This window comes from Trematomus bernacchii, unplaced genomic scaffold (assembly GCF_902827165.1).
Source record: "Trematomus bernacchii unplaced genomic scaffold, fTreBer1.1, whole genome shotgun sequence".
Taxonomy (NCBI): Eukaryota; Metazoa; Chordata; class Actinopteri; order Perciformes; family Nototheniidae; genus Trematomus; species Trematomus bernacchii.
The window spans coordinates 7,259,061-7,286,466 of NW_022987727.1; the positions used below are offsets into that span (position 1 = coordinate 7,259,061).

A 27,406-nucleotide genomic window follows, 5' to 3' on the forward strand; every position below is an offset into this window, starting at 1 on the left:
TGTTAGTTTTATGGAAAAACTTAATCTTACTGTAATTCTGGGTGTGGCTGCTTTGCCTTAAATGTACATGCATTTAGTAACACAGTCAGAAAACTACTTATCTTTGACTGAAGCATGTTATTTCGTTTCACCCAGATTTTTTAAATCCACAAAAAACAAGATTCCTACCTATTTATTCTTGGTTTCATTTTCTAAATTAAATTATTACAAGTTCCTTTTAAACTGCAGTTTTACGACAGCATTCAAAGCATGTTGTTCTTTGTTCTTGTAACACTCAGATTTTATTTTTGTTTTATCACCCCAGATCCTATTGTGAGTATAGAAATAAGTGTACATTTCATTTGAATGGCGAGGATTAAAGCCACAGCACCTATAGGCAAACCAGAATAAATAGGAGAATAAATCCAACCCATAATTTGCATAAAACATGGTTTATTTGCTAAATGCCACACATTTTACTGACACACACGCACACACACTGCAGTCTGCGTGAATCTTTCAATAGGCTTGCTATTCAATTATTAACGCACATTAAATATGAATTGCACATGGTGGGTGCAGGCTTGATCCTATGGACATCCACTAGTCACAAGGGCACTTAACCAAGAAACAGACCCTATACTCAGTGAAATCAATGTTTTTTCACATCGGTAGAATTGTGTGAACCATAGAGGATAAAAACAACAACACTCATTGCACTACAGGGGGTAAAAAAGTCCCCAGGGAACCTTTAAGTGTGTGCACTCCAAACTGGCAGGCATCTACAATTGATGAAAAATAAGGAAAATAAACAATACATGACATCATAACATTTGGCATGTTATAATGCAAAACTCCAACTCTAACATTTGTTACTGGGAAATACTGCAGTAACCCTAGTGTGCTAGCAATCATGCAGTTTGCATAGTAACACTTGACCTTTTGGCCTATATACATTTAGTGCAATGCTATGTTTTTTCATTTAAATGGTATTTTAACATTTTAGTAGAAGTTATTTTGACCTGTTGGTGACGCCAGATAAAACCTGGTGGAAGTACAGAAAACGAAAACAGCCATGCTGGCAACGACAGGGTTTAGAAAATGGACCGAGAAAAGAAAGACATCAGACACAGATATTGTGAAGAAACCATCCCTTTATTGGTGTAAAGCAGTCCCATCCAAGTTAGGGTGAACAGATTAAAAACAGTCAGTGCTCAAACAGACCAAACCAGAGTTCGTCCACACCCTGCTGGATGTAGTGTGGGGGGGGGGGGGGGGGGTGTTACAGAGTCGTATGGGTGCAGACCTGTGAGCCTGCACCAAAAAAGTGACAGGGGTTCCAAAGAAAATATAAAAAAGACTTCACTTTACTCCAAATCACATTCACTGCTTTACTGAAACACTACAGCAGTACCAGGACTTTCTCTGGGCGGTAGGAAAGGGGTGGAGGTGGAGGTGGAGGGGGGGATGTGTGTGTGACGGGGAGGGGTGTGTTTACACAAACTATCGGGGTCACATTGATGACAGTTAAAGAGAAAACCAGGTCATCTTTTTTTTTTTTATTTAAAAACCAATGCTAGAGGTTGTTTTACGAGGAGGAGAGCGTGAGTGGGCCGGAAGTGCGTCCCCTCCCTCGGTGTTGTTTGATGTCTCCATGGTGATCACCGGGTAACCACGGAGTCCTTTGCCATGTTTGTAGCTGCTGCTGCCACCGCTGCAACGTGTTTACTTGGCGTTGGCGGCGCCGCTGAGCATCTTCCGGACTGCCTGAGTGATGCCGTCACGGTCGATGCCGAAGATCCGGAGCAGCTCTGCGGGCTTCCCGCTGCGGGGCACCTGGGAGACGGCCAGGCGCTGCACGGTGAAGCCGGTCTCGTTCACGACAGCCGCACACACCGCCTCACCTATCCCACCTAAGGAATCAGAAAATAAGAAGGGTTAGTTCACCAAATGTACAGAACAAAAGCATTGCTACTTGTGGGTTATCTGTTATCCAATGCTTTTTCTACAATGTCTGTCTTTGTTCTTCTTTTGTTTTCCACACCGTCATCTTAAATCTCTCGCACCCTAACGGACGGTTGAGCTGCAGTGATGTGATGTGGACTGACAGGACGGACTACGCCCTCCCTCCACTTTCTCACTCCTCCACCTCCACCCCCAGTCTCTTACCTCCCTCAATCCTCCCCTCTTTTTTCTCAAAACTGTCATTCAAACATTTCTGATTGAGTGAACATGAAAGCTGAGACTGATTCACTACATTCTCCCCAACCCTTGATTGATATACTAGCTGGGAACTAGTGTGTGCAAAAGAGAGACAGAGAAAGACATGCACTGTATCATTTAGGTACCCACTGTACTACAGAAAATAAACATTATGGATCAGACTTTTTACTATACCAATACAAAAAATCCTCTACATTAAATTACCAGGGAAAGAGGAAACAGTTCACAAAAGGACTCAACTTCTACTTCCTTCATTTAACCTCATCTCCAAAATACAATTAAAATTGGTTTGGAGGAAACGGGATAGAGAGTGATACTGGGCCCTCTTCCCTGCACCATCGTCCACCCTCTGCTAAGTGCCAACACACACATATAAATCAAAATCAAACGGTCAGATTAATCCGAATATTGGTGTTTGTGTGTGTGGAGGAGAGACAAAGAAAAGCTAATTCTATACATTTGCCATGCTGGTACTGAATGTAGGTCAGCGAGAGCCCAAAGGCTGGAGCTGAAATTAAGAAACCCTGACAGGCTCTCCCAGCTCCCCCACCCCCTCATGTATTGTTTTCATCCATTTCACCTTCTCTGTATCTTTCACCCCCAATCTCTACTGTGCTGTACAGCATCCCTACACCCCCCACCCCCCCATGCGCAGATTCCCGCTTCCTCACAGCTTCTCCGTCTGCAGACAGACCTTTGTCCTTTGTCTGCCCCAGGCAGAAACAAACACACAAGCGAAAGCACAACAACCGTTAAGCCTGCTAGTTAGAGCTGCGGGTTATTGTCATGAACTCCACACGGATGCAACTGTACAGATTTTAATTGGACATAGATTACGCAGTAGTGTGGGACTACATTGCTCTACATTATTTGCGTCTGTCAAAAAGTATGATGTTTAATTAAAGAACGTCAGTGTGTCCGGAAATCGAAGTATTTGGGGAATTGAGAATACCTGGAGAGCATTTCTGGCGTTTTATGATTATGGTATATTTATTAAGCGTCTTTGGGTTCTAGAAAAGCGCTATAAAAATAAAATGTATTATTATTATTATTATAAACATAAGTCAATGATAAATCATGACTTCAAGGACCAAATGCAATTCTTAACTTTATGGCCTCGCTGTAAAGTTGAATTTTTTTTGTTTTCCATTACATATATTGAAGTTTTGAGTGGAAACAGATATGTGAAAGTTGGATCTTAGATGTTGTAGGCTAACATATTTGTGGGTGATGTGTTACTCCTCACCTTCGTGGTAGTGGTCCTCCACTGTGATGATGCGTCCTCTGGTGGCCCTGGCGTTGTCGATGATGGTCTTGGAGTCCAGAGGTTTGATGGTGAACGGGTCGATCACACGGATGTTAATTCTCTCTGAAGGAAGAGAGAGGAAAGGAGAGGATCAGTCAAACTGCTGGTTGATATAAAGACTGTACACATTCACAGTGACATGGGTTTGCTTTCTTTATACCTTTCTTCAGCTGTTCAGCAGCGGCCAGAGCCTCGTGGAGGGTCACTCCGGCTCCGATAACAGTCACCTGGTCGTCATTGGTCTTATACACAACCTGAGTGGAAGGGGAAGAGATATTTATATGGATAAATGTGGTGTTAGTGATAATTAGGGATTAAAAACAGAAAAAAGTTCAAAGAGCATGAAAGAGTTAAGATTTTTTTAAACGCAGCTACAAACCTTAGCCTGACCAACATGGAAGTCCTCGTTGCAGCTGTAGATGATGTTGTTCTCTGGGCGGCTTGTTCGGATGAAACACAAACCCTGAAACCAACCAGAAATAATTGACATGAGTACTTACATCAGGACAAATTTACATGAGTACTTACATCAGGACTAATTTACATGAGTACTTACATCAGGACTAATTTACATGTGTACTTGTTTAACTAACTTTATCTCAATCTAAATATAATGGTTTTTTTCTTACTCTACACATTTTTTCCCCCTTATTTCCTTTTTACAGGTGACTATTGGTACCTTTGTGTTGGCGGCGAGCTCTACAGCCTTCTCAGTGGAGACACCATCGCTAGGGTAGAAGATGGTTGCCGTGGGAATGGCCCTAAACAAGGCCAAATCCTCCAGACCCATCTGAGAGGGCCCGTCCTCACCTGAACACACACACATATCAGCACCAAAAGTCAGGAAGAGTCACGATAACATGTTTATTGTTCATGGGAAAACACATTCTGGTAGACTGGCATGCATTCGGTCAGGAAAGGTGCACATGCAATGTACCTGGAGAAGTGGAGGAGAAGGAGACAGGGGAGGAGGAGGAAGAGAAAGAAAATCAGGCAGCTCTGTCGTCACGTCCATGAAACAGAGACAGTGGGGGGGAGGAGGAGGAGGAGGAGGAGGAGGAGGAGGAGGAGGAAGAGGGCTGATACCAGGAGAGGAAGATGTAAAACAGAATAACAGAGAAGGTAAGAAGTTGGAGTGAAAAAGGTTTTGGATCAGGAAAATGTAAAACTGAGAAATACAAAGGACCGGTTCAACCCACTGCAGTCAAGTTGAATCTAATCTGATAAAACATTAAAGAATTGTATATCTTCTGCTTAGGTTGATTTTCACTTGACATGCATTGTGTATATTTTGGATCTAGTTTAATAATTAGAAAAATATTATCAAATGTAAATCAAAATCAAATAAATCGTTAGCAATATAGAGCTTTATATCATCAGCATAACCACGGAAACTTATGCCGTGTTTCCTGAAGACATAAAGGGGACCTACAATTGAGCCTTGGGGAACACCACAATTCAATTGATAGTCTTTAGATGACTCTTCTTCCATGTGTATGAAAACTGTTAGGTAAGATGTAAGCCAATTAATAACCGTACCAGAAATGCCAACAAGATTGTTCAGTCAACCTAAAATAATTGTATGATCTACAGTTTCAAAAACAGCGCTTAAGTCAAGTACTAAACTACTAAAACCGAGAGCTTGCCCTTGTCTGCATTGCATCGGAGGTAATTTACTTAATTTACTTAAGCTGTTTGCTTGCTATTATCAACACGAAAACCAGACTGGTACACTTCAAAAAGATTATGAGAATCAATAAAATCATTCAAGTGATTAAAAACATTGTTTTCTATAATTTGACTTAAAAATGGCAAGTTAGATACTGGTCTGTAGTTGTTCAAATTTGAGGCATCTAGATTTGTTTCGCCTGTTTTTGCTTGTTTTCATATATTTCAGTGGGCTAAAAAGCTAAAAAAAAAACAATTGTGCCAACTGGATTTTAAAAAGGAGAAGTGAAAAATAAAAAAGGGTCACAGTGAAATTCACAAAGACATAATGTGGGTTAAAGTGACTTTACGCTAACAAAATGTTTGCTCCCCTTCGGTGTTGTCTTATTTTCTTATCTGAATGCCAGTAAAACATCATTATATCCTACAAAATAACCCCAACTGTTAGCAATGATGCACTGTTTAACAGTCTCATGATTGGTGGTGAAACGAGAGGCATGAACTGACCAATAGAGACGCCACAGTGGGAGCCGCAGAGGTTGATGTTGCTCTCGGAGATGGCGGCCATGCGGATCTGGTCGTAGGCCCGACTGAAGAAGGTGGCGAAGGTGCTAGCAAACACCACGTTACGGTCCCGCACGGCACAGCCTATCGCCACGCTCACCTGCAGGAGAGAGGAGGACAATTAGGAGGTGGTACAACATTAGTGAAATATGGCAACATTTTCTACAGACAATCACGGTCCCCCAAGGATAAATCCTGCTGCCTTTGGTGGTTCCCTGGCTTTGAAATGTCTCAGCTTTACCTACGCACAATGTTCACAGCAAAGTAAAAAAGTCTATACAGATGAAAACTGCAGTATAAACGTATTCTCTTATTCTAACTTGTCTGTTTCTCACCATGTTCTGCTCTGCGATGTAGCACTCCACGAAGCGGTTTGGGTGTTCATTCTTGAAAAGCTCGGCAAAGGTGGAGTTCTTGGTGTCTGCATCCAGAGCCACTACGTGGTCGTTGTAGCGGCCCAGCTTGGCCAGAGCCATGCCGTACGCCTTCCTTGTAGCAATCTAGTGAAACAGGGACAAACCAAATAAATCAAAGCTTTGTCGTGCAAAAATGTGAAATGTTATCAAACACAATCAAGTCAAGACATCTGAGCTGGTCTTACCTTCTCTCCAGTCTTGTAGCTGGGTGCACTGGGCATGCGGATGTTGCGCAGGCTGACAGGCGATGCATCCTCGACGGGCGGAGAAGGATACAGGCGCTTGTTGCAGCTGACAATACGGCTCTGCATCTCTTTGATCACGCTGTCGGCCATGTCTTTGGGCAGGGGCTTACCGTGCCAACCCATCTTATCCTCAGCCGCTGAAAGACACAAAGAAAACTGAGGACTAGAGCAAACGATAACTGTTTGCAGTATATTATATGACAATGAAAACTAATGAGAGAGTTGAGGTAATAAAAACTAAACTTTTTTAACCAGACAAACCGGAAACCTGTCTGATTGTTTGGTCAATGATTCTGTAAATATGCTGCCAAAAACATACATGTTCAAAGAGCATATATTGGGTTGAAATGGTATGTGTAGAATTGTTCATTGTTTTTGCCAGTGGTGGAAAGTAACTAACTACATTTGTCAAGAACTTTACCTAAAGGACATTTAGGTCATGGTACTGTTACCTTACTTTAATATTTCCATTTTGTGCTACATTGTGCACTTCATTTTGAAGGGAAATATGTACAAAAAGTATAGCTAAATTGTTGAGATGAGCTTCCGACCCACTTGAGCACTTTAAATGTACTTTGAACTTAAGTTAGATTTGGCATGCATGACTTGTAGTTGTTCTGATGTATTTTAAAATGTTTGTTAAAAAATCGCAGTACATCTTCCACGCTGACTTATTTATTAAGAACGTTTAGATATCAATGTTGACGCACCTGAAAAATGCATATACTCTGGAAACTAAATTCCTCCAGATGTCCTTCTAACTTAAATATCCTCCACATGCATGTGCATAAAATAAACTAAGGCCACCTGTCACTCTCATAACAATTGTCCACTTCAGTGAGTCCCCACAGACTTCAAATATCAAACGCTTATGCGAGCTGATGCAGCTAAAACATTAAAGCGCTGCCTGGATTACAGCGAGTCAGGGCCCCTCTGCGCTGGCTGCAGGTCCCTGGGGCGGTCAAAATACTTCTGACAGAAATATTATTACCCGTGGGTTGCAACCGTTTCACTGAGTTATCAATTAAGAAACAGGCTTTTGAAGCAGGTGAGCGATAAATGTCATGGTTTAGAATGTATGATACTCTTAATGGTTTTGCTTGAAATATGTTTCTTCATTTAGTTTGACTTTTGAAAGATACATCCATACATTTTTTAGGAATTTGTGTCTAATTATTTTAAATAAAAAATAAAACATGTTGGAACTCTTCACATTACAGGATAAAACCACACTGATGTTGGTGTTTACATAGGGTTGATTACTGCCTGTGCCTGTTCATTGTACCTGGGATGCCCTTGCCCTTGATAGTCTTGGCAATGATGGCGAGTGGCTGATGGCGGGGCTGACTCAGCACTTTGCACAGCTCCTCCACACTGTGGCCGTCCACAATGATGGCTTGCCAGCTGGGAAATCAGAGGAGAAGAAACTATAAATGCACTCGACCAGATCAGTTTCTATTAATTAATAAAACACTAGGTTTCTTTTCTTAAAAATAAAACATGCCTAAGGGAAATCTTCCCTACCTTCCTCCTACTTTATATCGTAGCAGGATGTTAGCGTTTTAGCTCATATCTGTGCTCTAAGTCTAAGTCTTGGATTTAGACAGAAGATTTGACACAACCCAAACTAGCACAGAGCAGTTCACAACATAACACATCTTTGTAAATGTTACAAAAAATGTTTGCTGAAATCAGATTCTGGTTTACAAAGTAACATTGTATCTAATAAAAAAATGCTCACAATTTAGGAATAGTTGCCATCATTACTGAATACATGATGATTTATTCATCAATTATGGAAAGCTGTGAATTCAATTTCATCTGGGTTGTTTACTCAAGTACATGACACTCAATCGCCTCACATTTAGATATTTTTACAAACACCCGCCCTCCCGTGCACACCCTCACCCTCTGACTCCCCCCTGCTCACCCAAAGGCCTCGCAGCGTCGCTGGTACTTCTCCACGTGGTGCTGCAGTGGAGCCGGGTCGCTTTGTCCCAGGCGGTTGATGTCCAAAATGGCCACCAGGTTGTCTAGCTGGTAGTACGAGGCGAAGGCCATGGCCTCCCACACCGAGCCCTCGGACATCTCACCATCTCCCAGCAGGCAGAACACCTGATAGCTACAAACAGAAGAGAGATTTCAGTTAATGTTGAGCAGACAGGAAGAGAGGTTAAATTCTATGGAGGGGTGATTTTCTGTATCAGCTCCAATATCGCTCATCATCTCCTGATTCCTCCTATAGGGCTCAATGTGACAGCACCCCTCACACCTAAACACACACAAACACACACTCTGCTCCACTGCGCTCTGATCACCCTCACTAGTTGCTCCCGCGGCGTAACGACTGCTGACAGCTTTCCAGTCAAATAGACACATCCTCATTAAAGCTGGAAGATAGGCCGAGACACGCCACATTACACCACGCATTCCGAACCCGAGAAAACACACGGCAGAGAGAGAAAGGAGAGGAATTTCACAGAGGTGGAGATGGAGAGAGATAGAGAGGATGAGAAAAGAGATCATATTTAAGACTGGAGGGAAAAGCATTAATAACCACTTAGACAGATATCTAGTTAAGGTTATTAAATGTGTCTGCTGAAACGTTCCAAAAGACCCAATTCTGAAAAAAATGTCAACTTGTGTTCAGTGTCTCTAAATATAATAACAAGTACATAAACATTCAAATAAAGAGAGTTGATTAGTTGTTGTGCCTGATCATTTCAGCATCCAAGTTTGAAACTATAATTTATTTTAACAGCAGGTTAGTAAGCTATAAAGTGAAACTAAAATTGTAATCAAGTCACATTTAAGTTTTTATTTTTATTTTTAACTGAACAGGAATATTATTTATTTATTTACAACAATTTAATCGTTTATTTGGTAGGGACAATGCACAGTAATGAACACTTAAAACATTAAAATGTGTCAAGCGTAACAGTGCCAGATTTAGCTTTGAGCTAGTTTCCATCCGCAGTCCCTCCCTGAAGTAACCACAGTGTAAGGGTACCCTTTCATTTGTGTTTATAGTAAACTTTGAAATCTTCTTAGTCCTTTTTCTTATTCAATTGTGAGGGGTTAGCAGGAATACAACACATGTGATCCCAAAGGTGATCCCACTATAATAGAGTACAACACTAAGCACATGGTGTGAAGGGCATCCAGCACAACTACAGCGGGTAGAGGCTTCAGCTGCAGGAGTAAAGTAATCCCTCAGGAGGTGTGAGGAGTGTGTGTCTCTGTGTGTGTGTGCGTGCGTGTGTGTGTCTTTCATCCTGTGTTTGCAAGGTGAGAATAACAGATCAAGATACCTCTTCCTGAAAACAGACCAAGCCCGTCCAACTGGCACACACACACACACACACACACACACACACACACACACACACACACACACACACACACACACACACACACACACACACACACACACACACACACACACACACACACACACACACACACACACACACACACACACACACACACACACACACACACACCTCACATTCAGTGTCACATACACCGTTACACCCTGCCAACACAAAACCAATGAAGAAGAAACTTCCAGCCAACAGGTGAGTTAGATTACCTCCTCGGTTTGGTGCAGGCATGAACGAGCACGAGGAGGAACCCTGTGTGAGTTTAATCCAGTAATCTCAGATTTACACGTTTACATTGTATTGAACCGGAGTCACATGAGCATGAAGCAACCAACAGTGTCAGTTATTCCGCCTCTTCGATAAGTGAATTTGACGGGTTCATTCATGTATCGTATTTTAATAAACTGCACCCTCAGAAAAGATGTGTGGCTGTTAATTAATTTTATCCTGCCAGTTTGGCCAGAAATAACATACAATGCTAAACATTCCTGCAGCTGCACTATAGGTTGTGTGTTTCTGCCTGAAATAGGAGTTGATATGGTTGCCATTCTGCAGTTTTTGCCACACATTATGTCATGAAAGCATTGATGCAGCCTCTTGAAGTGACTTCTGAGCGGCTGTGTTGCAGTGAATTAGCTTGACAGTCTTTTCCCAGCATCTCAGGGGAAATACGTACGCCCTCGCACGCACAACCGTACACAGCGACATGCACGGTGTATAAAATATAAAAGAACTGCGTGGGATGTTTGCGTTTTTATTGCGAGAGGATGAGGATAAAGGGCGAGGCAGGGAGTTGAGGGAGGAGCCGTACTCTCGCATGTGTGATTATTAGAGCAGAAACAATCGAGTGCACACAGAATGCAGAGTGAGAGATATCAAGGGCAGCCAACTCTGACTGCAAGTGCGACGTTCCCCAAACGGCTTTTTCACTGCGTCTGGTGTGTGTAAAAAAAAAAAATTGCCTTTGAGTCCGTCTCTCTCTGTTTGGTTCACAATGAAATGTGTAAACCTATGTTCCTGAAAATCTGCGCTTTTGCATCATATGCATTTTCTATGAAATGTGAATGGCATGCGGACCTCTCTTGCCCTTGCTTTTGTTGGAGTGGAAACCATGTGGCACTTTCTAGGTCCCGCTAGAACAAAGGAGACACAGGGACTGACCGGCCACACGGCTAACATTCAGCTGAGCCGGAGATAACCCCTGGAATTGTGATCCATTGGGATGTAAAGACGTTTTATAAAGACATACAACAAAAGAAACAGATGGATATTGTTCATCAAATAAAAAATCTTAATATTTTAATCAAACAAAGGAATCCCCATCATCAATTTTTTCCCCTCACTTTACCTCTTTCTGGAGTGGTTCCTGATCTAACTGGACTGATATGATTGTAGAACTGATCAGAGGTCAGATCCCCTGGCTCTCTGAGCGCTGGCCTAAATGACCAGACCTGTCAGGTAAGCTTTGATCCAAAAAAAATGCTGAAATGTCACATGTCAGCACGGTTCAGTGCAGCGTGCGTTATGTCATGCATAATTTCATACCGTCTACCTTAATGTGTGCAGAAGCAAGCTGGCCTGCTGCTTTGCTCAATGTCTTTTTTCTGCATGACAGGGAGTCTCTGGCCGTTTCTCAATGTCGAGTAGAGCTGCTGCAGAGCCACTATATCAAGTATACTACGCCACTCGATGACGTAGTATACTTGAAATAGTGGCTCTGCAGCAGGTATACTCGACATTGAGAAACGGCCTCTGTGTTACAATTTGTGTGCGTGTGTTTTGTGAACGTTACCTGGCCTTGTCAAAGTATTTTCCGGTGTAGGCCATCCCACAGGCGGCTCCCAGCCCATGACCCAGAGATCCAGTGGCCACATCCACAAACTGCTGCTTCTGTTAACACACACACACACACACACACACACACACACACACACACACACACACACACACACACACACACACACACACACACACACACACACACACACACACACACACACACACACACACACACACACACACACACACACACACACACACACACACACACACGCATCAGCAGAGAACAAGACTGCATACACAGAAACCATGAAGTACAGTGGATGTTTATCTGAGAATTCTTAACGTGCAAGAAGAAGAAAGAATGTGGTGCGACAGTCTGCAGTGTGTCAGTATCTGGGTTGATGTGAACACAGTGTCTTATTAATGTCTGCAGAGGAGGAGAAAGGAGCAGAGGACGGGCCGTCTCTGTCACACGACATCATCTTTGTCTGTTATCTGTGTGAGTGTGTTCATGTCTCTGTATGAACAGAATGTGCATGAAACCTCATTTATGGATGGCAGAAAAATATATGTTTTATTCTTATTGCCTGTCCTATTTATCTTGCACCCTGTTCTGAACCACAGTGTGAAAGCTCATTTCCTCTGTATGTCACGGAAATATTCAAACCATTTCTAGCAGGAAAATTACACTATCCTAAGTTGCTGAAAGGAAGATTTTGAAATGCTGCATATTTGAACAACTCAGTATGGCTACCACCAGTGACACACATTTCCTTGGTAATGTCATATACATATTTTAAGATTCTTACATGCGGTCAAAGGGTTTGCCCAAAGCTCGAGTTTGACAGACGGCTTCATGCTCGCCAGGCTGGGAGCAAAGTCAAACAAAAACGTTTGCAATATGATCTTTGAGTTTGTAAAAGATATCAAGAAACCGATAAGGGAACTGTTTTGAAGTCAGAAAGATTCAAATGTGATAATGGTTGAAGAGTGAGCTGTGAATGAAGCCTTAATGTTCATTTACTGGTATAGCCCTGTTTTAAATTAGTTTCCACATGGACATCTAATGACTTTCCAAAGACCAGTTAAATACTGCATATGGCAGGGGTCTGGGTTTTTATGTTTTCTCAATGTTTCCTGCAGGCCTCACCGGCACTGGGTGTCCCTCCAGGATGGAGTCCACCTTGCGGAGGTTGAGGAGCTCGTTCTCCTTCAGGTAGCCCGTCTCCGCCCACACGGCGTACAGCACGGGGGCTGCATGACCCTGAGGAGGCAGAGGTCAAAGGTCATAGTTAGAGAGATAACATCACACACTGGAAACTTGTTTCTGGGTGCTGGAGCTTTATAAATCGCTCAACAATATAAGATGCAGTTTTTATGTCATTTTCTCTCCTCATGTACATTTTCTGCATGCCTGAAAACAGGTTATTATGCATAATATTGTGATAATAAGTTTCTCTGCATTGAGTGCTTTAAGTAAAGTTATATAATTACTGAGGTATAATGCATTAAAACATTTATTATAATGATATAATGATTTAAAAAATGTGTTATGTTATAAAGCATTGTTAATATTAATGATAGCTTATTATAACAATGATGATAAATTATTTGCAAATGTAATGCATTATAAGTATGTTTTTTAAAGCACTGGCACCTTATAAATATCAAACACTATTAAAAAATGCATGAGGACTTGCACAACACATGCGCATTTTCACAAGATGTGCATTAAATTATAAGTAGGTCATGGTGTCGCTGGGCATTCATAGGAGGAACACTTGCTGTGCGTCTGTGTGTGTGCGTGTGCGTGTGCGTGTGCGTGTGCGTGTGTGTGTGTACCTTGGAGAGGATGAAGCGGTCGCTGTTGGGGTTTCGGGGGTCTTCAGGTCGGTATTTCATGGTATGAAAGAACAGCACAGACATGATCTCTGATACGCTGCAACATGATGTGGGATGACTGCAACAAAAAAAGGAATATGGCAAGAAAGGAATTAGATACACTGCAAATCAAATGAAAAACTTGATGTGCCCCCTGCTTCCACTGTTGTAATCCAAAAGCATTTTGAGGGAAAACTTTGCACACACATATGCAGAAAAAGGGATTAAAACTAGAAGTCAAGCTGGACACTTTGTCAACGTGGATCTAGAGGGTTAATTCATGCCAGTCCCACTTTAGTCAGAGTTATGTAAGACAGACAGTATGCTAGTGAGACTGACTTTATCAGGGTCAGACAGGCAGTATGTAAATATACAGTGTTCTCGCTGTCTAACACACAAGAAGTGTACATACATTTGGAGGAAGCCCCCCTCTCTTATACATGCATACATACATATACAGACATAATTCAAACTGTAGCCTACCACACAGTAATGCCAAGACCTTTTAACATGTGATTATTTGTCAAATGTTGTTATTCTGTTTATTTTCAAACCACATGCCTTTAATACCTCACTCAGGCCTCTACCATGAAGGCCATTTTCCTTACTTTGCTGAAAAGGGAAAAGGTGAACAAATAATAAAAAAAATGAATAAAAGCAAAAATCCTAAAGGACATGATAAATAGATTTCATGTTTGATGACAGGATATGAGGTGAGCGATGCAACGTGGCTGTGATAAAAGAATGGAATAAATGAAACATGAATGTAAGCCAAAAATGTAAGCTACATAAGCATGTTTCAGTGATCAAACTGGAATTGCATTATTGAACATCTTATGATTGACTTTGAGAGTCAATCATCATTGAGAGTCTCTGAATTGATTTAAAGAAAAGTAGTGCTTAGTCAAAAATCATCAATAACTATAGAAAACACGAATAAGAGAAGCAAAACGAGGGCAATAAACACAGTTACTGCAGGTCAAACATCTCCAATGCAACTAATACATACACCATATTTATACCGTGTAGCATTCGACACGTGGGATATTCAGCATTGGAATAAAAATAAAAAGCACACACAGGAACATTTCCACTGTCTTACATTTTATTCTTTAATCTGTTATTTTCTTTCACTTGCAATTTTATTTTGAAATGTCTCATCGGACCTATGCAAATATAGCTAATTGACGTTGGTGGGACGACCCGCATCGGCGCGGGGAGGCAGCAGCGCGCGCTCCCCGGACCCATTCCGCTGCCTGCACGAGAGCATGTACCGCTCGAGCCCCTGCCCCTCCTCTAAACGACCAGCGTACGCAAAGGGTTAAGAGTGAGCGGAACACTGTGCACCTGCATATGCCGAACCTCCAAATCCGACCCTATGTTTTAAATATTGCACGGTATTGAAGGTATTTATACAAAAATAAAAAAGTCAGTTTAATTTTAATTTCATGAGTATCCCTCAGAAATGTAACACGATCGTAAATGGTGCAAATTAGATTAACTCTGATCCTTAACACCTTGCAAGCCTACTTTCTTGACAAGTGCGTAAATTACGCACAATGCATTTTGGCACACAACTGTTTTACTTACAATAACATTAGAACATTTAGTCCATTTTTCTACGTCACACTGAACGCAAATATTCTCACGCACAGCTTTATTCTGCTGATCCCCCTGCACGCAGTCTGATGGGGACAGTGAGTCGGTCCATCAGGACAAAACGAAAACTGGCTTTGTTGAGTACATTCGAGCCTGCGTTTATAATAATTCAAGTGCATTAATCATATATTAACTGTCCCGGGGCAATAACCTTGTTTTGTTTTGTTTTGCAATACCATATATTTTCAGTTGTATTTAATTCCTCCGTATTCCCCCTCTTACCCGCTGCCAGCTGCAGTTGTCGCTTTGATGGAGTTGATCCGGAGCCGGATCGCGATGTTCCGGAGCGCCTGCACCGTCTGCTGGTCTGGTTTATGGTAGTCCTCCATCTGGCCGATGCAACGTAGAAAGCACACACGTACACACAAATTAAGTTAAAGAGTTAAAAGTCCCCGGTCTGTTGTCACGAGAACAGAGGCGATGGGTGTGCAGCGGACAGTGGCAGGGGTTAAAAAGAGGCAGTGGTGTTGAACCTGACAGACAGGGAGCAGGAGGGGGCGTGCCGCAAGCAAAGCCTATGAATATGGCTAATCTGGGGCTAAAAGCAGCACACGGTTACTCAAACTGGCACGCATGAGCACATTGAACAGTGGGAGGGCTTTGGGCTGAGACCCTATGGGTGAGACCAAGGCCACACGCACACTCTCACGAGCAGGCGCACGCTCACACAGTCAGGGACGCTCAGGTTCAACATCTACAGCTCCATATCTGATGATGACACAGTGAAGACATAGGCAGAAGAGTGAAAATAAACGGAAAACATATCAAGGAAAGCACTAAGGTTGCAATGAGTTACACATTTCAAGATTAACTGTTCTCAAAGAGCTGGTATAATGAAATGATATAGTTCAACATGTAATGTAATTTATCTGTATTTTAGTTTATCTTTACATTCAGTCACTATCTGTCACAAACTTCCATCACCATTGAACAATAAATAATGTTTTTCAAATAAATATGAGGATTTTCCAAATAGGTTCCGGAAATCAGCTGAAATGCGGTGTTATTGACATTATTAAAAGTTGGAAGGGCAAACATAGACACATATCAGATACAACTAAGTGTGATACAATCCCTTTAAACAATTAAGTGTACCTGCCCTGTGACGCTACAGCATTTACGTGATAGAGGAAGGAAGGGTGACATGCAACAGGAAGGATCGCAAATCTTACCTTAATAACATTAATCTTACCTTAATGACATTTGCCAGTGAGCTGATTAGCTGCAGTAGAGCTCCACCTGAACAGGCACTCACATGACATTCAGGTGAGTAGTCACACAGATAGATGGATTGTAATGACCAAATAGAGTGGTCTAGAATTTAGTTATTAAAGGTTCATTTTAGAGGACTGTGATATTTTTCATATAGGCTAGGATACCAACTTCCCCATTTGTCCAGTAGGGGGGGGCTGCAGTGTGACTCAAAAGCTAATAAAAGAGTCTGCTTTCAAGTCAGTCGATATGGCCCCTATGAGAAAGATAGACATTCGTTTTGTCGCTTAGAACCAGAACAGATAGCAGATTATGTTATCTGGTGAAATAAACACTGCATGGGCCCGATACCAACTGATAACAATTTAATGTCCAGTGTGAAAACTGTAGAACAGTGTGCACCTAGTGACATCTGGTGGTCAGAGCAACAAACTGCATCATTGTCCTGTACTGAAAAACACGAAGTAGAAGAAACCCTCTGTCCCAAAGGGAGGAAATACTGAGTCAGATTTCCTGTTTAATTCTTGCTGTATTACAAAACTCACTGGAACAAACGAGTAAAATAGAAATAACCTTTGGAAGACGTAAATGTTTAGTCACAACATTCATTAATTTGTTTAAAACTCAATACAAAAATTAAGGATCACAATACATTTTTAGTTTTTAAGCTTCTTCTTTTTGCAACTGTGGCAAACAAAAAAAACAGGCATCTATATTTTCAGTTCTTTATTATCACAAAATAGTCAAAATGATATACAGTTGCAACACTCTTGGAAAAATGTATATAATTTGCAAAGACTTTCCCAAAGTCATATATCTGGCCAATAAGAAACTATAGCAAAGCGTAAAATAAACTTAAAATCTTAAATATCTGACCGGGATTAAAAAAAAATCTACATTTCAATCATTCGTCCTGTGCACGTTTATTTACCCAACAAATGCCAGACGTGTTGGCAAGATTTCTTCTGAAATGAAAATGGTAACAGGGCAAATAAGTATTCACATTATTTGATTTAGCGCCCTCGTACTTTGAGTCTTGATTTGCAAAAAAAAGAACACGTGGTTAACAGCTGGCACTGAAATCATGTAGCGGTCAACCTAAATATTCAGAACAGAGGAAAACAAGACAGGCACAAACATACTGTGATTAATCAAAAATACATTCAAATAGCAGTCCAAATGCAATGTTGTGGAGTCATCAAAACGGGTATTCAGCAGAATTTAATCTGACTCCCTTATAGGTCTTTTTCAAATGTTGCTCACATGAAAAAGAGCCTTAGCAAAAAATGTTTTGCAGCACACAAAAAAAGAAACATTTCTACTACTAAAGTTTCTGGAGTGAATTTTTATATTGATTGCTACTTTAATATAGACCTCTGAACAGTAACATGACTACTGACATCAAACATTTAAAAAGGTAGCTGATAACTTAAATATTCGTGCTTTTACCGACTGTTTAATGGTCTTGTTCATGCTGAATATTAAACAACATGGAAAAGGAAACCTGTTAGTGATCTGTTAAAAAATGCCCACAAGTCACACAAAACATTTTCCTCTTAATCTTTGAGCTGATTTTTCTGATGTATAGTTTAAGCTTTCTTTGTTCAAAAACCACTCAACTTCCTGTTCCCTCTGCATCTGTAGGGCCTAAGTTTCTGTGCTGCAGTAGCATTATACTGCAAAAAAAATTACATGTTACCACTAATATTTTTGTCTTCAAGTCTTTGTGAAGTAACTGCGCTCTCGAAAAATAAATCTCGAAACAGGAATGATTATATAATTCTTGGATTATTAGTAGAAACTGGTTGAATCATACTGAAGCTATCAGAAGCATATCAGCCTTCTATTTTTTTTAGGCAATTCAATATTAAGGTGTGAATGCAAACAATATTCATAAACCAATTGCAAATGTTTCCTCATATTTAAGTTGTTGCGCAACCAGAACCCAGAGGTTCAGATACATTGAGCTCTACCGTACCTTGCTAAAGTATCCCCAAATGCTGGTTTCCCTAAAGGCATCGTTTATTGCACGCTCCCCTCCGAGACATGACGCACTGAGCTCAGAGGGTGGAGGAGAGACAAGGAGAAAGAGCAAGGAATGGGGACATGTGGAGAAAGGAAAGGCAGCAAAGAAGCTGGTTTGTGCGTTAGTCTCTTTGTCTTTCAGAGGAACTGAATATGAGATTGAGCAGAAAGTGCTTCTCCAGACAAAAACATTTTTTTTTTTTTATCTTCCTCGGACCATGGTTGAAAAATAATATTCCTCTACAATCTCCTTCTTTTTATGAAACACTGACAAAGACACATTGCCACAGTAAAGGAGATGTCCGCATTACTCTGAAGGAGAAAGTTCAATAAGGGACAAAGAGTCGTCCTTTTAAACGCCACAGTGGGACAGTTTGTCTGTGATCCCCATAATGTTCAAGCTGCCAAATCATCCTTCCCAAGGTCAAATTAAAAATGGTTCGCTCCACTGTGGTCCCGTCCGCAGCTTCACTTCACCAGTCAGTGGTCGACTGTTGGATCACATTTACAAAGTTGAAATGAAAAGTCAAGGCCACACTGGGACGTTATATCTCAACGTTATCTTCCACATTAGTTCAGTTTTAATAAACAGGCAGTAAACTGATCCAAGCCAACGGGGGAAAGCATCAGAGTTCAGAGTCAGGAGCAGAGGGCTTAATGGCCGCTGTGCGATGTGCAGTGTGTGGACAACCCGTTAGCTTCTCTTCCTTTAGCTCCCGTTTAATCGTGGATTCCTCAAGGTCTGTGAGAGGGACAGTGGTGATGGCTGAGGAGACTATAGCTTCATGTTGCTGAAGTCCTTGGACACACTCTGCAGGTACGCATCATGAATCGCACTGAGGAAGTCTGGGTCGCTCTATAAGGGAAAAAGGAGATGAGGGAGGAATTCAATTTAAGATGACAGTGATAAACTGTTTATATGTCTAAACTGTTTAAAAGGCTTTTAAAATAAAACATTAACAGCACAATCTCTTTTCAGAATCAGAATCCCTGTATCTCAGGATTATATCTCATGATGTCGTCAATTGATTTCTTTGGAACCCTTTTTTCAGCAAAAGGTTGCTATTGCATTGCTTAAAATAAAATAAAAAAATTCTACTGCAACTCAACAATATTACATCAGATTTACAGATCGCTCTAAAACTCAAATCGTCAATTTCAGACCAAAAAGTTCCTGAAATAATTTGCATTTTATTTTATATTTGTAAAACATTTTAAACTATTTTTTTAAACTTACTTTGTAATCAGGCTTAATAAATACCAAGAAATGTGCACTTTCATTTTTATTGTACTCTTTACTTTTTTTGTTGTGAATATTTATGTAGCTGCCGCATGGTTTGTTTGTGTTTGACCAATCAGTAACTGTCTGCCCTGAAAGTTCCCAAACTATCAGAGATCTCATGCTCTGGGGCACAGAATGTTTTGCAACTATAGTCTTTAATTTGAAATAATAATGGTATGGTAATAGTAAACAGCTTAGAGTTTTTTCCACTTCAATATGACGACAGTACCACTTTTTTACGTGTCGTATTCCCCTTATGTACCTTGATGAGGTGTATCAGAGTGTCCTGTAGCTGTGTTTTGCTGCAGGCTGCCTGTGGAGGCTCTAAAGCTCCTGAGGACGGGTAGGAGGGCTCGGAGGGGGCAGGGGGGGCCGCTGATGCTGCTGACGTCTGACTGAAGGACTGCTGGAAGGCGCTGGGGGAGAGAAGCAAAGAAAAGGCTGGCCCTGGAACAGCGAAACCAGGACTCATGGGGACAGCCTGAGAATGGAAACATAAAAGGAGTTATGACATAAGAACAGTATGCTTGATTATTATATCATTTGTTGGAGTATGTAATAACAGATAAGACACTGAGGTCAGCAAACGGATTCACAAAAACAGCTGTTAAGAATCTCGTTGAACTCACCGACATGGGTTTGATCAGGTTTGGAGGCTGAGAGAAGACATCCATCTCCTTGCTGTGCTGGAGGGAGGGTCTCACCGCGGGCTCCTGGAAGCTGTGGGGGGTGAACAGCCTGTTTGGCAGGAAGTTGGGTGCCAGGATGTGTTTGTGGATGTCATGATTCACCGAGGGTACTGCCGCTTTGAGGGTGGCGAGCATGTCTTGTCCCAAATACGCCGTAGGAGGTGCTGATGGTGCAGCGTGAGGCTCTGGGCCGGCTGGAACCACCATGAGGGGGGACACTGAGCACCGCGGCTGGGGGTCCGACCTGGGGACCGCCGACTGGAAAACAGAGCCGGGCTGCAGTGCGTACGGAGCTGGGAGCAGGCCGGGGACCTGGTGCTGCTGACCTGACGCAGGGTCCTGGGATGAGTGATGGGGAGGGAAGAGCGGGGTCTGGAGGGCTGGAGTGGGGTAAGGCTGGTTCTGGAGGTAGGCAGTGGAGAGGTCACTAGAAGCAATGCTGGAGTTCTGTGTGGGCATTATGGGTAGAGAGGGGCCCTTAGGGAGGGACGAGCCAAAGAGCTCCTCAACTGTGATCTGCTTCACCATCGTATGAGAGCTCTGGGGGGGAAAGAGAACACATCTGAGAGCTGTGGGGAGAAATAAACATACAGAGAAATGCTGAAACTCAGCAGGTGGGAACCTGCCGCTTCCCTCTCTTTTTAAAACATCAAAATGAGTACTTTGACATCCAACACATAAAGCAATTTATTGATTAATTTAAATATAAATCATATGGGGAGGGAAAAAAGGGGCACTCAAATGGCTTAGGGGTAAGTTATATGTTTTCTAATAACAGCAGAAAAATTAAGATTTCTTCAGTTTAGGAGATTTCCTAGCTAGGAGATATATCCAAATAAGAGCCAGATATGTCTTAAATTATATATCTATATTTAAATGTTCCAGTTTAGTGCAGTTTGAATGTAACAAGAGGAAGTGCTAAGCGTCCTTGTTGAATCCCTATGTATATATATATATATATATATATATATATATATATATATATGAAGCTTTGTTTCTGCTCTGGAAAAGATCCCTTTTTTCCAAACTCAATTGTTTTTTTAAAGTCCGGCACCCGTGAGGAAAACATGCACCCTCTCTTTTTGTTATCCTCCAGATTCTCCGTATGTCGGGGCTAACAGGAAGACGCACATTAATAAACACCAGAGCTTTGCATACATGTTGGTGTGATGTCTGTACCTTCTCAGCCTTCGGTGTGCTCTGCTCTGTGGCGGTGAAAGTTGTTTTCAGGTTGAGCTCTGCAGACGCATCGGTTTCACCCACCTGAGCCTGCATCACACACACATTTAGTTAGAGTATTTTATTTTTAAAAAAAAGAACCAGCTAATAAATAGAATTAAATGGACACAGCCACACATTCAGACGTCATCCCTGGATTGTGTGTGTGTGTGTGTGTGTGTGCGTGTGTGTGCCTCCTCACTCTCTGGTACTCCTCCTTGGCTTTGCTGAGCAACTCCAGGATGTCGATGGGCCGCGGCTCTGCGACCCCGTTGCTCCTCCCCGACGCGGCCCTCTCTGGAGACTCTCTCCGGGCGTGTTCCGCCTCCTGTTTCACAATCCTGGGGGAGCATAGTGTAACATGTAGTCTAAACATCCAACTGTTATTTGCTCTATTAAATAATCATCTTAGACTATTAAGAGCTCTATTTCATCTAAACTCTGATTCAATATACACATGTCTGGATACTCACTTGACCATTAACTGGGCGATGCGTTGACAGTCCCTCTTGTCATAAAACCAAATACTGTAGATCCCCACTGCAAGAAAATTAATATTGTATATTACAGTATGGAGCAGAGGCAGCATTACATTAGACTAGCAGTAATATACTTTTAAATATGGAGACAAAATGAGTTTACAAAAATACCCTCAATATACCTACTAAAATGTACCAGTAACAATTGTCAAAGGTTCAAAACCCAATGGAAATCATGCTTATTTCAAATGACATAAAAAAACTAAACAAAGCCTTAATATGATAATACAGAGTTATTGCTAAGGCCGACTGTATATGGATGGACCTCAGCATTTATCACTACTATCAATCTCAGTGCAGCATACCAACTGGGCAGCTCGCCTAGCTGCTGGATTCATTTGTATTTAAACAATAACTCATTCTACCAAGTTGAAAAATAAACACTTTTTACATTGCTTGTGTGCCATGTGTGTGTGATGATCTACTGGCATATCAAGGTCTCTTGAGAGATGGTAACTTGGCAACCTGAGTGTTTGCCTCCCTGTGGCATCTCCTGCTGCCGAGGGCAACCTGGATGGAGAGTTGTAAACAGGTGTGGTCTCTCCAAGTTCATGTACACTTGTTACACCTCAGACAGCGAGTTCACCAGGACTCAGAGAGGAACACGCCACAAGTAACCCATAATTACCAACATCTCTCTGAAGAATCCCTCCTCTCTTTGCTGGACTCGTGTCAAACTTCTGTCTTTCTCGCACTCAACCTCTATTGCTACTTCTTCACACTACCCATTCATAGGGAGGAGTAGAACCATCTTGAAGTATTTTTTCTCGAGGGATCTATACAACAACAAACAGACCTTTACAGGAGCCGGTCACAGACAGATACCACATGCTGACCTACTGAAAAAAGGATCCTCAGTGAGTATGTTGCATTACTAATTAGCACTAATGGACTGAAAGAAACAAAGAACTACACAAGAAGTCCAAACCAGAAGAGGACACCATCAGTGGGAATATACTCCAATTCATTTCCAGAAGCGGCCAAGGAATATAGTCAAGCAACCAGCTGTATCGATCAGCAACTCAACACCTCTAAGGAACTAAAATGCTGACAGCACTTGGACTCGAGTGAAGCTCCCGGAGAAGCTGCTCTGGTCTGATTACTAACAGGACATCATGTCTTCCATTCCAGGCAGGCTGATGGGCAAACCAAGTCCAAAAGGGGAGCAGTCCACTTTGACGTTGACCCTGGCCATGTTATTTTTTCTCATAAGCAAACAAATGGGGAAAGAGTCTAACTCCTTATTGGTGGCGTTGATGAAGCTCCTGGTCAGACTGCTAATAGATTACCTCGGTGGCAGCGCTGTCAGCTACTTTCTCAAGATCTGAGGAATTTCATCCCTTTTATTTTCGCCTCATCCCTGCACGATTCTCAGAGGAATCTGTTTGCAGCAAAAAAAGACAACTTATAATTAAATATAGTTCAAGAAGTAGTCAGTTTGATGATAAATCTTTTTGGTTTTTGCCTTAGTGCAGAATGATATTGACTTTAACCAAACAGCGCTAAAAGTGTTGCCACCTGGTCGGCCTGAGTGAGGCCATGAGTGGAAAAATCTCTTTAGAAGAAGATTTCTTGATAAACGTGACTGCAAGACGCCATTATGACTTCAAGCAAAAGGGAAAGGAGATGTTCCAGAAAACATTGAGGAGTTGTTTCTTCAGCATCTTCAGAGGTAACATTATGTTTTTCCATACTTGTGCATGTATGATACTGAATGTCAGCTACACAGCTGTCTGCCGGTCAAGTGTGCTAAGAGTGGACATTTCTTTGACAGAATCTTCTGTCATACGGCAGTTGTTCATAGTAGTTGAGCAAAAACAGATTCTGCATCTCAGAAGCAATTTTCCCACAGGAATCCACAAGATGTTCACACTATTTTTAGGAAAATAAAAACGCACACCAGGGGTTGTATTTTTGCCCTCTAAACAAAGAGAGTGCTGATCACGGGAAGAAGTCGTCAAAGTAGCACACTGGCTTTTCATCGATCTTAATCTCCAATGGCTTTTCTGCCCTTGGGCCTTCTTCAATTTAAACATTTCACATGTTGCAGATTTGAAAATGCATCAGGCATTAGAATGGGGCTGAGGTTGACCTACATCTCTGCAAATTGGATTTGAAGAATAATAATCTGGCATCACATCTCATTTCAGTCGGCCCTGACACCGAAATATATCTGTACTGTATACAGCAAACTGTTTACAGTATGATAACTTCCCTTCTACAACATACTCACAGTTGCCATTCCTATAGAGCAGAAAGGGATCCTGCAGCTGGAACTCCAGGTCTTTGTTGATCGGCTCCACCAGGTTCTCTGTGCTCAGTCGGTTCATGATGGTGAAGCCATGGTGAGGCGTGGCAGACCTTAGAGACGCACAGGGATAGCAAACACTTTGAGATGATCTTCTCAGGCAGTACAACACACAACAACCACCTCCATATTAACAGTGTGTTCACTCTACTTAGTAAAAGCTTCACAATCTGTTTTTCACTTAAAGACTTTTTAATGACCAAACACTAGCAAACTATTTTGTAGTACTGAAAAAAATAAATATTGAAAAGAACAGTAAACACATAGAAATGATTACACAACTATTACAAATGATATACATTTTCTGGTAACTATTGAAACAAAAGCATGAATAGGGATAAAGAACAGTGACATACAGGTATTTTTGTATTTATTTATTTATCATTTAGTTGAATCTATAATAAAAGTAACGTGTTATGTTATATTAACATATTTTAAAACAACGCTACCATAAGTTACTAGAGCCAAGGATGATGCCTTAATGATGTTTATTTTAGTTGAACTAATTGAATAAGTAGGAACGAACGTCATGACATAGTATACATTTATGATTAAGTTAAATACAAAGACTAAACATTTCAGGGAGACAAAAATTGTGCAGCAGGTTGTAATGAGAAAAAAATGAAAAGGAAACGAGATGTTGTATATAAATGAACATCTTTAAATGTTTGTTTACAGGCTGCGGCCTACACACGTGCGCACAATACGTCAACTGGCAGTGCGACGTAACTCTGAACAAGTAAACAACCTTCAAATAGAGTCTTAAATTATTAACATTACCAAACACTTCATATTCTCACCTTGCATAAACAAACAGGGTGCCTTCGATTTCGGTCTTCTCCTGAAATTATAAAAAGGGACGTTAGGTGTGGAAAACAACAATCGCTAATCAAAAACTTGCTGAATAATAACAGAGACTGGCTGTGGCTTCACTTGCTAACTTATGTTAGCTTATGTAACACCAACTTAGTAACGAAAACTCAATGTTAACAGACACAGAATACTAAAACACTATCCAGATATTTTGTGAACATATGTCAATAAGTCGAATCTTGACCACTACTAGCGTATTTCTTAGTGTTTCCCAATGTTTTTTTTCTCAAGGGGCTAGCATTAGCATGCTAAATAATACTTAGCACACTTGTGAAGGTCTTCTAACAAACGTACCCATTCGTTGGCTTTGGAGTTGAAGTTGTAGAGAGCCACCTGTCCGGTAACATCCAGCAGTTTGTTTATGTACGGGTCCTGTCTCTGTAGAGCTGCTAAGCTCATCATTTGTCCAGCGTTTACGGTCTCCATCTTGGATGTGATTGTTGCTCCCACACGGACGGGTTTCTGAAGACACACTCACAACTTCCGCTGCCCCCGGAAATCACTGCTCTCAAAAAGTTTCTGAGAGCCTTATTACTAAAGAAAAACATATTTATATTAAAAGTAGGCCTACATTGATTCTATTCTTTTAGATTCCAGCAATAATGATGTTTTTGCTAAATAATTCGCTGATTGCTTGTGTTTGCGTCTGTCTGTGTGCGTGTTTGTGTGTTCGTCCGCGAGTTTGTGTGCGCGCGTTTGTGTTTAATTTAATTTGATTAGTCTAAATTAAATTAGATTAAACAAATAGCAACTAGCGCCGTAAATTCGTTTCTTCGCAAGACACATCTGCTGCACATAAAATAAGCCTAAAATTGTGACACACATTTGACAATTACAATGATAAAGTGAAGCAAATGAATATAGGGCTATATTTTTAAGAATCAAAGGCCATGCACCTGTAGTAGGTTAGAAACAGTATTAACAGTGTATTCATGTTGTATACACACCACATGGCTGCGCTGCAATGCTGAATATGCGAAGAGTGCGCACTGAAGGAAATTCAATTGTAAAAACTAACTCACGGATTTGCTCTAGGCTATATTCATTGTAATTATTGGAGGGAAAACTTCTAAACTAATACACAAACTTAAAATGAAAAAACATCCAATTCTCGGCTCTGTCATCTGGTCCAGCTGCAGCCGCCTGCCTCACCTCACCTGCCCCTGTTGTGGGGACATTGGAGCAGGGATTATAATGGGAGGATTACGTGCTACCGTGAAACTGTTATCCCCATGCAGGCACAGGTAATCCACTCAGTGGTAACCTTCTAGCACAGCTCCTACAATTCATTTACTATCCAATTGCCGCGGAGTGAGGGCAGAAAACGACGCCATGAGGCCCCTGAGAAGAGCCAGGTGACATGCCGTTCATTATAAGGGGAAGACCCCGGAGTGGTAAGTGAAAGGACCGGGTATAATACGGGTAATGGACAGGATACGAGCATGCATGATGTTTATCTAGCTAGCCAGAAATTACCCTGACTGGGGAAAGTAATTTATATTCGGCTACAATAACACTGATCTGAATGCTTTATTTTGCATTATCATTAGTGGGCTGCGATGTGACTGCACATCTTTGGACTCTTAACAGAACTACAGATTATAAATATTAATCACATGTTCTTAAATCTTGCTTTTAGACGTTGTTTTTATACATGATTCGTATACATTTTGGACATAGGCTGCTACTTAATTTAAAGACACCATGTTTTTAGACGTGGCCTGTGACCTTAAATGCTGCTCAAAGTTATAGAAACGTGCACATAGACTTTATAAATTAAATAATGATGTTCTTGTTCTGGTTGTTTGTTGTCATCTCGCCCGTTTTTATAGCCTAAAGATGGATTTCGTCTCCATTGACATAAAATCCAATATATTCGTTATTATTTTAATTCTTTCAAACATTGCCTCTGAAATAATGTGGTAATCCTGCCAGACTTCAACATTGAGTTAAGATGTATTATGCGCGCCTTGTCTTAACTGGGCTGCAACAGGTGTAAACCCAGTTTGGATGTGCTGCAGTGGATTGCTCTAACGTCTAACTTGTCCATCCCCAGACTCAGTGAGTTATTGACAGACACAGTGGATGTGCTGCTGTCAGCGCGTCCCCTCCGATCCGCCGTGAATCTGCAGGCGGGCACCCGGATGTGGCGAA

General features: G+C 41.4%; 2 protein-coding genes across 2 annotated transcripts; both read right to left on the reverse strand.

The window, feature by feature from the left end:
• Positions 1–1,247: 1,247 nt before the first annotated feature.
• LOC117494358 (transketolase-like) lies at positions 1,248–15,552 on the reverse strand. Its single transcript, XM_034145225.1, has 14 exons — positions 15,329–15,552; positions 13,409–13,526; positions 12,717–12,830; positions 11,577–11,674; positions 8,332–8,523; positions 7,687–7,805; positions 6,342–6,538; positions 6,076–6,240; positions 5,684–5,840; positions 4,188–4,318; positions 3,888–3,971; positions 3,669–3,762; positions 3,449–3,571; positions 1,248–1,892 (listed from the first exon to the last, which is right to left on the reverse strand). The coding sequence occupies exons 1-14, from the start codon at positions 15,433–15,435 to the stop codon at positions 1,705–1,707; spliced, it is 1,887 nt and encodes a 628-aa protein (XP_034001116.1). The 5' UTR covers positions 15,436–15,552; the 3' UTR covers positions 1,248–1,704.
• A 1,477-nt stretch (positions 15,553–17,029) lies between these two features.
• dcp1a (decapping mRNA 1A) lies at positions 17,030–25,705 on the reverse strand. Its single transcript, XM_034145341.1, has 9 exons — positions 25,547–25,705; positions 25,180–25,220; positions 24,305–24,432; positions 22,006–22,072; positions 21,735–21,873; positions 21,494–21,583; positions 20,255–20,854; positions 19,888–20,106; positions 17,030–19,199 (listed from the first exon to the last, which is right to left on the reverse strand). The coding sequence occupies exons 1-9, from the start codon at positions 25,676–25,678 to the stop codon at positions 19,119–19,121; spliced, it is 1,497 nt and encodes a 498-aa protein (XP_034001232.1). The 5' UTR covers positions 25,679–25,705; the 3' UTR covers positions 17,030–19,118.
• Between the last annotated feature and the right edge of the window lie 1,701 nt (positions 25,706–27,406).

Coding starts and splice junctions, on each gene's coding strand:
- LOC117494358 (XM_034145225.1), bottom strand. CDS start 15,435: ATGGAGGACTACCATAAACCAGACCAGCAGACGGTGCAGGCGCTCCGG. Junction 8,524..11,576: donor AAATACTTTGACAAGGCCAG/GTAACGTTCACA, acceptor TTCTGTTTGTAG/CTATCAGGTGTTCTGCCTGC. Junction 6,539..7,686: donor CAAGGGCAAGGGCATCCCAG/GTACAATGAACA, acceptor TGTGTCTTTCAG/CGGCTGAGGATAAGATGGGT.
- dcp1a (XM_034145341.1), bottom strand. CDS start 25,678: ATGGAGACCGTAAACGCTGGACAAATGATGAGCTTAGCAGCTCTACAG. Junction 21,874..22,005: donor ATCGCCCAGTTAATGGTCAA/GTGAGTATCCAG, acceptor ATGCTCCCCCAG/GATTGTGAAACAGGAGGCGG. Junction 19,200..19,887: donor CTCTGATACACCTCATCAAG/GTACATAAGGGG, acceptor TTTCCCTTATAG/AGCGACCCAGACTTCCTCAG.